The sequence below is a fragment of the Sus scrofa genome, chromosome 13, assembly GCF_000003025.6.
Source record: "Sus scrofa isolate TJ Tabasco breed Duroc chromosome 13, Sscrofa11.1, whole genome shotgun sequence".
Taxonomy (NCBI): Eukaryota; Metazoa; Chordata; class Mammalia; order Artiodactyla; family Suidae; genus Sus; species Sus scrofa.
The window spans coordinates 199986680-200004220 of NC_010455.5; the positions used below are offsets into that span (position 1 = coordinate 199986680).

General features: G+C 44.8%; 1 protein-coding gene across 3 annotated transcripts in view; it reads left to right on the forward strand.

Moving 5' to 3' along the window:
* The window catches only part of MORC3 (MORC family CW-type zinc finger 3), a 42468-nt gene continuing 35191 nt past the window's right edge, over positions 10265–17541 (forward strand). The window contains exon 1 of one of the 3 annotated variants that reach the window (XM_003132764.4): positions 10265–10613. In XM_003132764.4, the coding sequence (XP_003132812.1) occupies positions 10575–10613 (39 nt within the window). In that variant the 5' untranslated portion in view covers positions 10265–10574. Of the gene's footprint in view, positions 10614–10739; positions 13878–17541 lie in introns of those variants that run through there. The other 2 variants (XM_021070964.1, XM_021070963.1) reach the window with 2 other exon arrangements.

Consider the following 17541-nt stretch of genomic DNA (forward strand, 5'->3'; position numbering starts at 1 on the left):
ACCCGTCACTAGTTTGCAGAGCAGCATGTTCACAAAGATGATGGCTCTTACGGAAATGAGGAGGAAGCCCCCCAGGCTGAAGCATGTCTGGTTACCTCTCGTCCTGGACAGGTGGCTCTTTCCAAGTGGTTCTTCATCTAAATCAAATGAACCCACTTTTCAACGAAGTGGGAAGTGGACCTCAAGACTGGATCCAGGGGAAGAAAATTCGATCTAGGAAGAGAGTAGGTCAGTTCCTCAATGAGTTGAAAATAGAATTACCCTACGATCCTGCAGTTCCACTAAACTGAAAGCAGGGTCACAAAGAGGTATTCGTGCCTCCATGTTCATGGCCACATGGTCCACCATAGGCGTTCCCATCATGACTCACTGGTTAACGAACCTGACTAGTAACCGTGAGGACGCGGGTTCGATCCCTGGCCTTGCTCAGTGGGTTAAGGATCCGTTGTTGCCATGAGCTGTGGTGTAGGTCACAGACACGGCTCAGATCCTGAGTTGCTGTGGCTGTGGTGTAGGCCGGCAGCTACATCTCCGATTCTACCCCTAGCCAGGGAACCTGAGGCCGGCTGCAGCCCTCAAAAGACAAGACACAAAAAACATTGTCCACAATAGCCAAGAGGTGGGAGTAACCTGAAGATCCACTGATGGATGAATGGACAAGTAGAATGTGGTAGAGACATGCAGTGGAATAGGGTTCAGCCTTAAAAAGGAATGAAATTTGAAAAGAAAAAGGAGTGCCCTCATGGCCTAGTGGTTAAGGATTCAGCATTGTCACTGTTGTGGCATGGGTTCAATCCCTGCCTCTTCCACATGATGCAGGTGCAGCCAAAAAGAAAAAGAATGAAATGTAGACACATGCTACGACATACATAAACCTTGAAGACATGATGCTAAGTGAAATAAGTGAGTCACAAAGGACAAATAGTATATGATTCCACTTATATGAAGAAACAGTCAAATTCACAGAAAAAGGAAATAAAATGGTGATTGCCACAGGCTGGGGGGGTGGGGAGGAAGGACTATGGAGCTAGTGTTTAAATTCTGGGTACAGAATTTCAGTTTGGGATGAGAAGAAGGTTCTGGAGATGAATGGTGGTGACGGTTCCACAACAGTGTAAATGTAATTAACGTGACAGAATTGTACACCCAAAAAGGATGAAAATGATAAATTTTATGTATACAATATTGCAATAAAAATTTTAAAACAAAAAGTACCGTGAATTTATTTATTTATTTATTGTCTTTTTTGCCATTTCTTCGGCCGCTCCCGCGGCATATGGGAGGTTCCCAGGCTAGGGGTCTAATCGGAGCTGTAGCTGCCGGCCTACGCCAGAGCCACAGCAACACGGAATCTGAGCCGAGTCTGTGACCTACACCACAGCTCACGGCAACGCCAGATCGTTAACCCACTGAGCAAGGGTCGAACCCGCAACCTCATGGTTCCTAGTCAGATTCGTTAACCACTGCACCACGACGGGAACTCCTGGTACCATGAATTTAAAATGAGGGCAAGGGAGTTCCTTTTGTGGCTCAGTGGGTTAAGAACCCGACATAGTGTCTGTGAGGATGTGGGTTTGATCCCTGGCCTCACTCAGTGGGTTAAGGATCTGGTGTGGCTGTGGCTGTGGTGTAGGCCTGCAGCTGCACCTCCAATTCAACTCCTAGCCCAGGAACTTCCATATGCCACAGATAACAGCCATAAAAAGAAAAATAATTTTAAAAAATAAAATGAGGGCAGGGAAGACAGACAAGGTTCTACCTTATCTGGTGAATTTGCATCTGTGCCATCCTGAGTTTTCCCCTCAAAGTCAACCAGAAGCAGCTGGGGGAGTGGAAAATGAAGGAGAAACTTGCCTTTCAATGTTTCAGGCTTCGAAAAAGAAGTTGCAGAGTTCCTGTCGTGGCTCAGTGGAAATGAATCTCACTAGGAACCATGAGGCTGTGGGTTCGATCCCTGGCCTGCCTCAGTGGATTAAGGCTCTGCTGTTGCCATGAGCTGTGGCGTAGGTCAAAGACGAGGCTCAGATCTGGTGTTACGGTGGCTGTGGGGTAGGTCAGCAGCTGTCGCTCCAATTCGCTCCTTCCATCCCTAGCTTGGGAATTTTCATGTGCTGCAAGTGTGGCTCAGAAAAGAAAAAGAAGTTGCTTAACATTTCGCCCTAAGTTGACATTGTAATCATGACTCTTCGGGCCTGATGGGGCTTTCCAGCCTCCCCCCTAAGGCCTCAGCCATCTCTCCAGTCACCTCCAACTCTCACCTCCTACATCCCTTAACATAGGTGGTTTCTTCCACTTGGTACAATTTTCTCCTCCTCTTTCAGCTGGTGAAGTCCTCCTCAAGTCATCTGCGGGTTTATTTAACAATATATGGGACAGCAACAGGGATGGAACTAGAGATTCTCATAGTGAGTGAAGTGAGTCAGAAAGACAAAGACAAATAACATATTGCATCACTTATATCCGGAATCCAATACATGGCACAAAGGAACCTAGCTACATAGAAACAAACTCATGGACATGGAGAACAGACCTGTGGTTGCGGGGGGTTGGGGGGGGGTGCAGGAGGGAGTAGGATGGACTGGGAGTTTGGGGTTAGTAGATGTAAACTATTGCATTTGGAGTGGAAAAGCAATGAGATCCTGCTGTACAGCACAGGAAACTATATCCAATCACTTGTGATGGAACATGATGGAGGATAATGTGAGAAAAAAACTCTGTGTGTGTGTGTGTGTGTACACATACATAGGTATATACATATGTATGTATGTGTAACTGGGTCACTTTGCTGTATAGCAGAAATTGACAGAATATTGACAGAACTATAAATTTTTTTTAAAAAGGAACCAATAGTGAAAATGTAACATAGTAAAAACAAGACCAAATATGTCAGAACTCATAATAAATGTAAATAAACTATGCAAACAAACAAAGCCAGTATGTGGGAGCCCTTCTTTGAGATCCAAACTCCTCAGTCTTGCTTCTCTCTACACCTCCTCAGGCAGAGCGAGTCGCTTTCCCAGGGCTATTAACACACCTAATAACGTGGTAGCCCATCACTCAAACAAGGCAAGGGCCCTTTTGTGGAAAAGACAGCCTGTATTTTTAGATCCTCCAGTGCCAAGCATGCAGAGGCAGCCAGAAAATAACCGAATGAAAAACATGAGGTTAATTGATGCCCAAGGAAGAAGAAAAGTTAGTAAATCAAATTTTCAAGGAATGACTTTGTAGGACAAGACAATGTGAGCTCAGGGAAGAGGGACTGGGTTTTGACCCCACGATTCTACTTCCAGGAATTTATCTGGTATACGTGCATAGGTGCAAAAAGACTTATGTACAAGTTATTTGTTGTAAATGCAGATAATAGCAAAACATTTGGAGACAATCTCCACCAGTAGGAGATCTGCTAAATAAATTACAATAATCGATATAATTAAATGTTATGAAGCTGTAAAATAATGTGATAAAACTTTTCATGCGCAGCTACAGAAGGATCTCTGAGATCTATTGTTCCATGTCAAAGTCAAGATGCATAACTGTGTATAGTTTTGTGAAACCAGCCAGATCTCCTGTTCTTTTTAATTTAGATCAGTTGGAGATTTTAAGATTTTATTTTGTTTAGATATTTTTTTTCTTTTATCTTTTTCTCTTTTTTTGCTTTTTTAAGGCCACACCTGCGCCGTATGGAAGTTGCCAGATGAGGGATTGAATCGTACCTGCAACTGCAGGCCTATGTCACAGCCATGGCAAAGCCAGAACCAAGCCACATCTGTGACCTAGCTGCGGCTTGTGGCAACTCTGGAGCCTTAACCCACTGAGCAAGGCCAGGGATGGAACCTGAATCTTCATAGATACTAGTTGGGTTCTTAACCAGCTAAGCCACAGCGGGAACTTCTTTATTCAAATATTCTAACTCTTGTATGGAGTTTTAAAATTTCTTTTGCCTTAGTTCAGGCTGATAGAATAAAAATACCATAGATTGGGTGGCTTAAACAACAAATATTTATATCTGGCTGTTCTGTAATTGGGAAGTCCAAGATCAGAGCCCTTCCTGGTTCTTCCTGCTGTGTCCTCAGGTAGCAGAAGGGTTGAGGGATCCCTGTAGGGTCTCATATGGCATACCAGGGCCAGGGTTCAGATCTGAGCCACAGCTGCAACCTATGCAGCATCTGTAGCAATGCTGGATTCTTTAACCCACTGTGCTGGGCCGGGGATCAAACCTGAGTCCTGGCACTGCAGAGGCACTGCCAATCCCTTTGCACCACAGTGGGGACTCCTGTAGGGTCTCTTTTATAAGAGAGCCCATTCATGAGGGATTCACCCTCTTGACCTAATCACCCCAAAGGCCCCACCTCCAGTTAGCATCATCATATTGAGGGGTGGGAATGTCAACATGAATTTGGGGGGGAGGTAAACATTCAGTACACAGCATTCCCCAAAGAAGAGTTTTTACCTTAAAAAAACATATCAAGGAGTTCCCGTCGTGGCGCAGTGGTTAACGAATCCGACTAGGAACCATGAGGTTGCGGGTTCGGTCCCTGCCCTTGCTCAGTGGGTTAATGATCCAGCGTTGCCGTGAGCTGTGGTGTAGGTTGCAGACATGGCTCGGATCCCGAGTTGCTGTGGTTCTGGCGTAGGCCAGTGGCTACACCTCCAATTCGACCCCTAGCCTGGGAACCTCCATATGCTGCAGGAGCGGCCCAAGAAATAGCAACAACAACAACAACAAAAGACAAAAGACAAAAAAAATATATATATATATATCAAGCTTAGCTTTGACTTTTTCTGGGGCGGGGGGGAACCTTGCCCAAGGCATGTAGAATTTCCTGGGCCAGGGACTGAACCTGCCCCACAGCAGTAACCAGAGCACAATAGTGACATTACTGGATCCCTAACCCGCTGCGCCATTGGGGAACTCAAGCTTGTCAGCTTGAGTTTGTCTGACATAAGTAAGCATCAGAGGGGTGTGGCAGAAAATTTACTTTCCTGAAAAAGCGCCCTTTTCTATGAACCTGGTCTAAGTTTAGCCTGTACATGTTGTCCTCATCTCTCTTCCATGTGAGTAAAGCCTTGAGAATGTAGAACTCCATACTTTTCTCGATTCTGTTAAAAAAAAAACATTGGGGATAAGGAGGCAAGAATTTACATGTTTAGGTAAGTATTTTCTTGTACATGAACAGACTACTGTCTATTCCTGTTGCTGATCTAACAAATCACCATAGTTGAGTATCTTAAAACTGCAGAAATGTATTCTCTTCCAGTTTTGGAGGCGAGAGGTCTGAAATGAGCTGAAACCAAAGTGTTGGCAGAGGCTCATCTAGAGTGGAGTTTCTTTGCCTTTTCCAGCTTCTGGAGCTTCATTCCCTGTATCCTTTGGTTCATGGCCCTTCTCCATTTTCAAAACCAGCATCTTGGCACCTTCAAGTCTAATCTCATCTCAAAGTCAGTATTGCTGAACATCATACAGTTAATAAATTAAGAAGTTGGGAGTTCCTGCTGGGGCACAGTGGGTTAAGAATCTGACTGCAGCAACTGCAGAGGCATGGGTTGAATCGCCAGCCTGGTGCAGTGGGTTAAAAGATCCAGTGTTGCTGCAGCTCCAGCTCAGATTCAGTCCCTGGTCTGGGAACTTCCATATGCCCCCAGTGTGGCTATTAAAAAACAAAAATGAACAAGATGGATTTAGGCCCAGACAGACATTTTACTACACTAATTTCTTTTCTTGTCTTTTTTTTTTTTTTTTTTTTTTTTTGGTTTTGGTTTTTGCTTTTTAGGACCTCACTCACGGCATGTTTAAGTTCCCAGACTAGGAGTCAAAGTGGAGCTACATCCCAGCCTACACCACAGCCACAGCAATGTGGGATCCAAGCCACATCTGTGACCTACACCACAGATCATGGCAACCCACTCGGCAAGGCCAGGGATCAAACCCATGTCCTCAGATCCTAGTCAAATTTGTTACCACTGAGCCACGATGGGAACTCCCTGCACTCTACTATTAAATTAAAATTCTGGAGTCCCCTGGTGGCCCAGGGTTAAGCATCTGGCACTTGCATTGCTGTGGCATGAGCTCAATCCCTTGCCTGGGAACCTTCACGTGCTGCGTGTGTGGCCAAAATAAATAAATCAATTCTATGCTCTCTCTTTTTTCTTTTCCTACAAAGTGCTAGTTGAGACTCACCAAACTGATTTCACAACTCACTAATGGGCCACATCTTATTTAATAAACACCCAAGAGATTGTAAATCCCACAAGAGTAGAAATCTCAATTTTGCACATCACTGCATTCTTAGAGCCCTTACTGTGACAGACACAAAGTAGGCTCTCAACAAACAGTTGATGAGGGAGTTCTCTGGTGGCCTAGTGGTGAAGGACTTGGTTTTGTCACTGCTATGGCTCAGTGTTGATCCCTGGCCCAGGAACTTCCACTTGCCCTGGGCATGGTCAAAAAAAGTTGTTGTTTTTTTCTTTTTATGGCTGCACCTGTGACATACCCCAGGCTAGAGGCTGAATTGGAGCTGCAGCTGCCAGCCTATGCCACAGCCACAACATCGGATTTGAGCCACGGCTGTGACCCTCGAAGTTGGAAGCAATGCCAGATCTTCAACCCACTAAGTGAGGCCGGGGATCCAACCCACATCCTCACAGAGACTACATTCAGTTCTTAACTGCAGAGTCACAGTGGGAACTACCCACCCCCCACCATTTTTTTTTTTTTTTTGTCTTTTTAGGGCCATACCCTTGGCATATGGAGGTTCCCAGGCTTGGGGTCAGATCGGAGCTACAGCTGCCGGCCACACCACAGCCACAGCAATGCCAGGTTGAAGCTGAGCCTGCGAACTACACTGGATGCTGGAACCTTAACCCACTGAGGGAGGCCAGGGATTGAACCTGGATGCTAGTCAATTTGTTTCTGCTGAGCCACCACAGGAACTCCCCACCCCGTCCCCAATTCTTTTTAATTAAAAAGAAATAAGAGTTCCTGTTGTGGCTAAAGGGTAACAAACCTGAGTAGAATCCATAAGGATTTGGGTTCCATACCTGGCCCACGATCAGTGGGTTGAGGATCCGGCAGTAGCTGTGTGCTGCGGTGTATCTCACAGACTTGGCTCGGATCTGGTGTTGCTGGGGCTGTAGCTGTAGGTGTGAGGGCACCTGAAGCTCTGATTTGGATTTGAATTCTAGCCTGGCAATTTCCGTATGCCACAGGGGTGGCCCTAAGAAAAGACTAAGTAAATAGGAGTTCCCGTCGTGGTGCAGTGGTTAACAAATCCGACTAGGAACTGTGAGGTTGCCGGTTCGATCCCTGCCCTTGCTCAGTGACGATCTGGCGTCGCCATGAGCTGTGGTGTAGGCCGCAGACGCAGCTCGGATCCCGAGTTGCTGTGGCTCTGGTGTAGGCCCGTGGCTACAGATCCGATTAGACCCCTAGCCTGGGAACCTCAATAAGCCTTGGGAGCGGCCCAAGAAATAGCAAAAAGACAAAAGAAAAAAAAAAAAAAAAGACTAAGTAAATAAATAAAAATAAAAAGACATAGGAGTTCCTGTCATGGCTAAGCAGTTAACATCTGACTAGCATCCACAAGGATACAGGTTCAATCTCCGGCCTCGCTCAGTGGGTTAAAGATCTGGGGATGTGGTGTGCTGTGGTGTAGGTGGCAGATGAAGGTCAGATCTGGCATTGCTGTGGCTGTGGCATGGTGGTTACATGCCTCTGCTTAGACCCCTGGCCTGGGAACCTCCAAATGCCATGGGTGTGGCCCTAAAAAAAGCAAATAAAAGAAAATAAAATTAAAAAAAAATAGTTGATGAAAGAGCCTCTCACAAAACAATATTAAATGAGAAATATTTCTGGAGGAAAATGAGAACCCAGGTCAGAGCACTGCAAATGGTATCAATAACACTCTTAGGTGATGCATATTGCGTCATTTACCCTGTGGACAGGGTGTTGCCTGCCATATCAGTAAACAAAGAATTTTACAGACATTAAGCCATCAGCCACTATAGCAAATTGTGCACACTGAGGGGGTTCAGGATGGAGAAATACAGGAAACCAGCCCTAGATAGTTAAGGTGCATAATCAAAGGAGTGATTTCAGTAAGTCCAGACTCTTGCCTCTTCCCACATGAGAAAAGCACTAAATTTATTAACATGAGATGTCTGGTTTTCTTTAATTAACAGTACTCTTTTGATGTTCTGACTACTTGGGTTTGGGCCAAAACCTCCCATATATCCTGGCTCCTCCCTTATCTCTTCAGAACAGGCCTTCAGAAATATCCGTGAGGCTGTATCCCAGGCTCAAGTCTTCAGTAAGTCTAACAAATAAAACATAATTTTCAACTTTTAGGTTGCGTGTTTTCTTTCAGTCGACAACCCAATGATCAGTGGAAAGAATGACAACAGAACACAGGTGGTTGTTGCTTAACATTTTTCTCATCATTCATTCAAAAATATTTGGGTATTTACAAACTTCAAATTGAAATAATTAGATAAGGAGTTCCCGTCGTGGCGCAGTGGTTAACGAATCCGACTAGGAACCATGAGGTTGCGGGTTCGGTCCCTGCCCTTGCTCAGTGGGTTAACGATCCGGCGTTGCCGTGAGCTGTGGTGTAGGTTGCAGACGCGGCTCGGATCCCACGTTGCTGTGGCTCTGGCGTAGGCCAGTGGCTACAGCTCTGATTAGACCCCTAGCCTGGGAACCTCCATATGCCGCGGGAGCGGCCCAAGAAATAGCAACAATAACAACAACAACAACAACAACAAAAAGACAAAAGAAATAATTAGATAAAAAGGCAAGTTGCTGAAGTTCCCACTGTGGCACAAGGGATAGATGGGTGTCTTTGCAGCACCAGGATGCATGTTCAATTCCCAGCCGGGCATGGTGGGTTAAAGGATCTGATGTTGCTACAGCTTCAGCATAGGTTGCAACTGTGGTTCAGATCTGATCCCTGGCCTGGGAACTCCATGTGCTGCGGGGTGTCCAAAAAAGAAAACGAAACAAAACAATAGTGCAAGTTGCACATGAGTGCATAAGGTCCAGTCCCCTATAGTAAATAACAATTAGCATATAGTAAATCTGGAGTCATGTACACCAAATTGTTTATATGCTCTGTTGAAGAGATTGAGGTAAATTTTGTGTTTTATATTTCTGTACTATTTCAGTTTTTACAAAGAAAATGTATTACTTTGACAATTATAAAAATTCAATGGATATTAAAAAAAAAAAAACTTAGGAGTTCCCATCATGGCTCAGTGGTTAACCAATCCGATTAGGAACCATGAGGTTGGGGGTTTGATCCCTGGCCTCACTCAGTTGGTTAAGGATGGGGGGTGGTGAGCTGTGGTGTAGCTCACAGCTGGGGCTCTGATCCCACACGTTGCTGTGGCTCTGCTGTAGGCCGGCGGCTACAGCTCCGATTTGATCCCTAGCCAGGGAAACTCCATATGTCGCAGGTGCGGCCCTAGAAATGGCAAAAAGACAAAAATAAATACATAAATAAATAACTTAAATTCTCAAACTGCAGTGTTTGACAGCCTTGACCAATTCATTTTTATATCCTGCTAACTTAGTCCAATGTCCAGGAAAACGTGGGCAGGGAATAAATGCGCCCAAGCAAAAGGACTTGATAAATCTCATAGGAGAAAGGATTCTTTTTATAAGGATGAAGGATGATAATTTCACAGTAAACCCAAAAGACGCAGTCTTCATTTCATCAATAAGGTTTCAATTGCTTTTTTTCAGTGTAATTCACGGCCAGCCAGGTCAACGGAGTGCATTTTTTTGGGTCTCTAGCACAAGACTTCAAACCTGGGATCCTCAAGCAGCTAAAGGAAAACCCAAAGGAGTTGGTATTGCTAAGAACTCTCTAAAACGGAGCCAGAAGCCGTTGAGGAAGTGTGACTTATGTAAGTCTCTGCCCACACATAAGCTGATCTTTTGACCACTTATCTTCTAGGAAAGGTATCCGGAACATCTGCTCAACGTTTCAGAAATTCAAGGTACTTATCAGGCCCTTACCCTAAATAACCTGTGACAGTCTATCCCTTAGGAACAAATATTTCCTTTGTGTATCAGAGTCAATCATAATTTCTGCAAGACAACTTTAACAACCTTGTGGGTTTTGCATTTATAAGCCTTTCTCTCCCCTCAACACCCTTCTATTTTGCTGGAACCCGTGTATCCCCAATTACAATTCCCAAGACACCCCCCCCGCCCCAAAAAGCTCTTTGTTCTTTTGCAGCCTCCATACTGATTACCGCTTGACAAAGCCTCCAGGTCCACTTAATACAGTCACTTGTTCCTGCCTGAGGCGCCTCACGCATGCGCCCTATCTCGCAGGGCCGCTGAGCTAGAACCAGCTCCCCAGCGAGTCTCTCTCTCTCTCCCTGAACCCCTGGAGGAATTTACCTCCTCTACATTCCCAACTCCCCCGCGCCGGGAGGCGGAAGTGGGTGGGCGGGACCGCCCGCGCGACCCGCCCCGGAAGTGGGCGGGGACTCGAGATCCATAGTAGTCCGCCGCGGTCTCCCAGTCGGATTGCGGCCGAGGCCGGTCCTGGCTTTGTAGCTCGCTTAAGATGGCGGCGCAGTCACCCAGCGGGATCCGCCTCAGTGCGGTGAGCAGCCGCGAGGGGTGGAGCGGGCCGTGTCCCAGGAGGGCGGGCAGGCGGGCAAGCGGGGGGGGGCCGGCAGTGGGCGGTGGCGACTTGTCGGCCGGGCGCGGCGGCTGGGGCCGTGGCCGGACCTGGGGAGGCGGCGGCCATCTCGCTCCCGACGGCGGAGCGGCTCCGTGGCGGGCAGGGCCCGGCCGGGCTACGCGGGACGGGCTGAGTTTCGTTTCTTGGGCGTTAGGTTTCTCTTTTGCTTCCGCGGCTTCGGGGCGGGCCGGGCCCGCAGCCCCTCCTCCTGGCTCCCTCTTGGCTGGCCCGCAGCTGTTGTCTGAGGGCGCGGCCTCGGCGGCCAACCCGCACGCCCCTCAGACCGCGGGTCCCCGGACCCTTCCCGGCCTGCGGGCCCGCGGGGCGTCCCGGAGGGCGAGCGGGGGGCAGTCTGTGGCCAGAAATGCCCGGCGGGCTTGACCTCCCGGCGGTGGGTCCGGGGGAGCGAACTGCCGCTAGCCTTCGTGATTCGTTTAAATTCCAGCCGCTTCCGACCCGTCAAGCCCTCCAGCCCAAATCGCTAGGTCACCACCAGCTCTCCCGTTTCCCCTCTAGTCTGCGGGTCGTGTTGGTTCCGGAGCGCCTCGGGTTCTTGGAAATCCTTCAGCCCGTTTAATATCTAGGAATCTTAAATCCGAGGGAGCAGTCACTCAGTCTGAATTAAAAAGCCTAAAATGTAGGCGTGGCCTTCCTGCCTGGTTATACTTTAAAAGTTGGCGTTGTTATGCAAAAAAAGTACCTCTTCCCTTGAGGATGTTGGCCCTGGCCGAGGAATGGCAGCTCCCGTCTCATTAAGTATTTCATTCACATTGTAATACCTTTGCTTCAGAAGTGGCGTTTTTTTCCCCTTTGAGTTTCATTCATTTAGTCAGATTACTGCCTAGACCTGGTATCATCAGACCGGAACATCTTTCCTGCTGAGTGTGAAATGTATCTGGGTTTACTTTATATTTACTTGACTGTTTGTGGAGTTGAAAGTTTCTCTATTCATAGTCTTTGCACATTTTTCTATTTTCCTTTAAGGGAAATTTTTATTGATTCCTGAGCGCACTTTACATATTTGGAATAAAGTCTCTTTGGTTACCTAACGGGTTTATTGAATGAGGTAATATTTAGCAGGTGGAATATAGAGAGCCACTTAATTTTTTTCCTACCACTGGCTTGAAACACTGTTTGCTAATTCACCTGGGTGAATCTGAGCAGATTTTAATGCTTTCCAGTTGGCTTCAGGTACTGTCATAACTAACCCTAACTACTTTAAGAGCTCTTACTCAGTTTAAAGCCTGTACCTTCTTCTCAAATTGGGCCAAATTCTGGCCCAGAAAACTGGGATGAGGAAATGGAGTAAACTTTTTTTTTTCTTGCTATTTCTTGCTCTTGGATTCTCTTCTCCATTCCCCGGCTTCTCCCAAGTTGTTGTCTCTGTCTCTTCAAGATTGAGAAAATGAGGGGCGTAAAGATAAGGGTCCAAACAGTCTTGAGAGACTGGAATTGTTAGCTGGCTTTCTGGGTGCAGCAGCTGTTCTTGTGCTAAATCTTTCTTTTGTGGATGATATTGGCTGTTTGGAACCTCTTTGGTGGAAATCTCCCATCTGCAGCTTCTGGGCTGTACTTCCACTGGTCTTTTGCTTTAGGACAGAGGTTGGCAAACTAGTTTATGGGCCAAATCCAGCCTGCCACCTGTTTTTGTATGGCACACGATCCTTAAATGGTTGGGGGGAAAATCAAAAGAACAATATTTCATAACATGAAAAATTATGTGGAGTAGACATTTCAGTTCCCATAAATAAAGTTTCATTGGAATAAAGGCATGCTCATTCCTTTGCTATAGCTTTGAAATGCTTGCATTAGGAGACGATGTTGGGATTAATGAGTCTTTACATTTGTATAGACACAAAAGGTATACAAATTTTTAAAAAATCATTAGAGGGTCTGTAGATCCTTGAATGAAATGCAGTGATAAAAATACTTTTTGCCTCCATGTTTCTAAGTAAAATGCTGATACTATTTCATTGTTTATCAGAAATCCTGCTAGTGAGACACACACTCTCACTTCCTCCATTCTTAAATGCTTTTTTGATTGAATTACTGTATGATTTAGCACTCTTATGTTATTCACAAATGAACTGACCATAACTGTGATTAGATTTTACTTGCTATGTAGCTTTTTGTTTTCTCCTAAATTAATAATTGATTTGCATTTTGTTTGCTTAGTTTTTCTGTGTACTGCTCACTTTTGCCTCCAAACTTACAGAGAACTGGAAAATCTTTTCCAGATGTGTTAAACACACTCAATATTTTGTCAGTTTTGTTGGCTCTGTTGTAAATTTTGGACTTCCCTTTATCACTTTTCTGGAAATTTCCTTCCCCTTTTCATCATGTCTCCATCCCACCACATATTCCTCTTTTGGAGTTTACTCCTTTGGCAGGCAACAGCAGCCGTGACTGAGAGCATGGGTTCTGGATCCCATCTGGCAGGGTTCAAATCCTGACCGATAACTGAATGTGTGACCTGAAGGATGGAAATAATAATCTTACCACCTGAAAAGGTTGTTTTAAAAATTAAAGTAACGAGTGTAGCTTCCTGAGACACAGTACATGGGAAGAAAATTTTTATGTCTTTTCTTGAAATATATTTATACTACTCTTGCTCTTTCTTTACGCATGATTTGGCTGGGCTTGTAATTCTAGATTAGAAATGATTTTTTTTTTTCCAGAACTTGAAAGCCATGCTGTATTGTTTAATAGAACCCAATGCATTGTACTGATACTTAGGCTGGAAACTAAAGTCCTTAGTATTTGAAAGATTTTCTCATTTATTTAACAATAATTTTCCTTCTATTTTTCTTTTCTCTTTTGTGTTTTCCTTCTCGTTGCTTTCCTTTCCTTTCTGGGAGATTTCCTCCTGCCTTTCGCTTACATATATTTAATTGTTATGAACACTCTTACTCTCTGAATGTCTTTTTGAAATTTCCCTCAACAAAATACATGTACTTATCACTGGGCATATTAATCATAGTATTTTCGAACTTTTCTTTTGCATACTGCATTGCCTCTATTTTCTTTATGTTCTTTTTACTGCATTGTTATTTTACATTTTCGTATGTCTAGAGATGGTTAGCCTTCTGCCTATATTTCCCAGTGAGACACTAAAAGCTGGTCGAAAGATGTTCATCCTGAGTGGAGCTAGTCCTTTTGTGGGCTTCAGTGTTGGATGATCAGGTAGGAAGAGCCAGCTATTTTGTTGGTGCACTCTACGTCAGTATCTCTTTACCCTAAAGATTGGAAGTGTTAGACCACAAATTAAATATAATTAAAATAACTTTTAAATAATATTTTTTTAAGTGAAGGGATTAAAAAAGCTATCCAGAATGGCTTGGCACAATTGTAAAAGAACCAAATAGAAGTTTTAGAAGTAATTCAATTTTCCCAAGGGGGATTCTACATCTAGTCTCCTGCCGTGGATATGTAATCCTGGCTGCTAGCTCTTCTGGAAGCTCAGCAGAGGGATTGGGGTATCACTTTGTTCAGTTTGGTCCCAGACATCACATTGTTTAATTTGTTTACCATTGTGGTAAACTACACACAGCATTAAATTTACCATCTTAACCGTTTTTAAGTGTTAAGTACATTTCACATTTTTGTGCACCTGATCTCCAGAGCTCTTCATCCTGCAAAACTAAAGCTCTCATACCTATTAAAAAATAACTTGCTGGGAGTTCCTGTTGTGGCTCAGTGGGTTACACACCCAGCTAGTATCCATGAGGACTCAAGTTAGATCCCTGGCCTCACTCAGTGGGTTAAGGATCCGGCATTGCCTTGAGCTGTGGTTTAGGTCACAGACGTGGCTTGGATCTGGTGTTGCTGTGACTGTGGTGTAGGCCTACAGCTACAGCTCCAGTTTGACCCCTAGCCTGGGGGGAAAAAACCCAACTCGCTGTTCCCTGTTCCCTCAGTTCCTAGCAGCCACCATTTTACCTTCTGTGAATTTGGCTCCTCTAGGTACGTCACCATATAAGTGGAATCATACATTTTTTTGTCGTTTCGTGATTGGCTTATTTCACTCAGCATAGTCTTCCACCTTGTGAATATACCACATTTTCTTGATCCATTCATTCATCAGTGGACATTTGTGTTGCTTCCACTTTTGGCTCTTAAGAATAATGTGAACATGGGTGTGCAAATCTCTTCAGGGATCTAGTGTATATAGCATAGGGAACTATATTCAATATCTTGTAATAACCTATATTGGAAATAATTCGAAAAGATATATGTTTAGGGGAATCACTTTGCTGTACACCTGAAACTATCACAACATTGTAAATCAATTTTACTTCACTTAAAAATAGAGACCTTGCTTGCAGTTCTGTTCAGTGTATACCCAGAAGTAGATTTGCTGGACCATAATGGTAATTCTATATTTAACTTTTTTTTTTCTTTTAATGGCCACACCTACAGCATATGGAAGTTCCCAGGCTAAGGGTCGAATTGGAGCTGCAGTTGTAGGCCTACACCACAGCCATAGCAACACCGGCTCTAAGCTGCATCTGTGACCTGTGCATCAACTTGCAGCAAAGCCAGATCCTTAACCCACTTGAGTAAGACCAGGGATCAAACCCAAATCTTCATGGACATTATGAGGACATTATATTACTGCCATATTTAACTTTTTGAAGACCCTCCATATCGTTTCCCACAGTGGCTGCACCATTTTCTATTCCTTCAAAGGGTGCACAGGAGTTGCAATTTCCCCACAGCCTACCCAGCACTATTATTTTTGGTTTTGTTGTTGTGTTTTTTGTTTTTGTTTTTAATAATAGCCATTCCATTGAGTGTGAGGTGGTATCATAGTTTTGCTTTTCATTTCCCCAGTGATTAGAGATGTTGAGCATCTTTGGAGAAATAACTTGTCTGGGTCTTTTTTGTTCGTTATTTTATTATGGTTGTAGTTTTATTTGAGCTGTAGTTCTTTATATATTCTGCATATTAAACCGCCCCCCTTTTTTTGGATGCACCCACAACATATGTAAGTTCCCAGGTCAGGGATTGATTCCAAGCAGGAACTGAAAACTATGTCACAGCTGTGACAACGCTAGATCTTTAACCTCCTCTGCTGGGTTGGGGATTTAACCTGTGCTGCAGAGACAGTGTCAGATCCTTAACCCACCGTGCCACAGCAGAAGCTCCATCTGCATATTAACCCTTTATCAGATACTTTATTTGTAGTTTCCCCCCCCCATTCTAGGTTGCCTTTTCACTCTCTAGATTTTGTCCTTTGATGAATAGGAGTTTGAAATTTTGGTACAGTTCAGTTTATTTTTTCTTTTGTTTCCTCTGCTTTTGGTGTTCAAATTCAAGAAGTCATTGCCAAATCCAACGTTATGAAATGTTTCCCCTGTTTTCTCCTAAGAGTTTTATAGTTTCAGCTCTTGTGTTTAGGTCTTTGATCCATTTTAAGATAATTTCTATTTGTGGTATAAGGTAAGGGTACAGCTTCATTCTTTTTTTTTTTTTTTGTCTTTTTGCCATTTCTTGGGCCGCTCCCGCGGCATATGGAGGTTCCCAGGCTAGGGGTTGAATCGGAGCTGTAGCCACCAGCCTAAGGCAGAGCCACAGCAATGTGGGATCCGAGCCACGTCTGCGACCTACACCACAGCTCACGGCAACGCTGGATCCTTAACCCACTGAGCAAGGCCAGGGATCGAACCCGCAACCTTATGGTTCCTAGTGGGATTCGTTAACCACTGCGCCAAGACGGGAACTCCTACAGCTTCATTCTATTGTGTATGGATATCGAGATTTCCCAGCACTTTTTGTGGAAAAGAATGTCTTTTCCTCATTGAATGGTCATTACACCCTTGTGGAAAATCATTTGACCACATGTGAGAGGGTTAATTTCTGGATTATTTACTGGATTGCTTTTAACCACCTGTTTTCAGTTGTCTCTGAGCCCACCACTATAAGTTTCTCCGAAGAACAGACCTCCAGTCTTACATAGTTTGCCAAGGGTAGTTGAAGGGCTGCTCAGGGTAAAGGAAGGATCTGGGAAATCTTTAAAGACTTTCAGCCTGGCACTCCTGTCGTTGCTCAGTGGTAACAAACCCAACTAGTATCCATGAGGGTGCAGGTTCTACCTCTGGCCTCTGCGTTAAGGATCTGGTGATAAAGGTCCCAGGTGGGGCTCGGATCTGGCGTTGCTGTGGCTGCGGCGTAGGCCAGCAGCTGCAGCTCCAATTTGACCCCTGGCCTGGGAACTTCCAAATGCCATGGGTGCAGCCCCAAAAAAGACCAAAAAAGAAGACTTTCAGCTGGTCTTATTTTCATACAACTTCTAGTACCTTTGACTTCATTTTAAGATACTAAAGTCTAATTCCTAACCCTTTCTGAGGTTGCCAAGGTCCCTGGCCTGCAGCTCGTAGGTTTTTCCATCTCTTCCAGGCTTTGGATTGAGCTCTTTCCAGGGTATTAAATCAGTTATCTCTAATCTCTGCTTTCCAGTTTCAAAACTACTGACTTTTTTTTTTTTTTTTTGCCTTTTCTAGGGCCGCTCCTGTGGCATATGGAGGTTCCCAGGCTAGGGGTCAAATCGGAGCTATAGCCACTGGCCTACACCAGAGCCACAGCAACTCGGGATCTGAGCTTCGTCTGCAACCTACCCCACAGCTCACGGCAACGCCGGATCCTTAACCCACTGAGCAAGGCCAGGGATCGAACCCGAAACCTCTGGTTCCTAGTCGGATTCCTTAACCACTGCGCCACGACAGGAACTCCACTACTGACCTATCTTGTCTGCTGTTATTAATCACTTCTTTGATTCTTTCTGTTGTTCTGGTTTATGCCCCCTTTTCCTCTTTACAGAGCAGTTTCAGGAGGGAGCAGAGGTAAA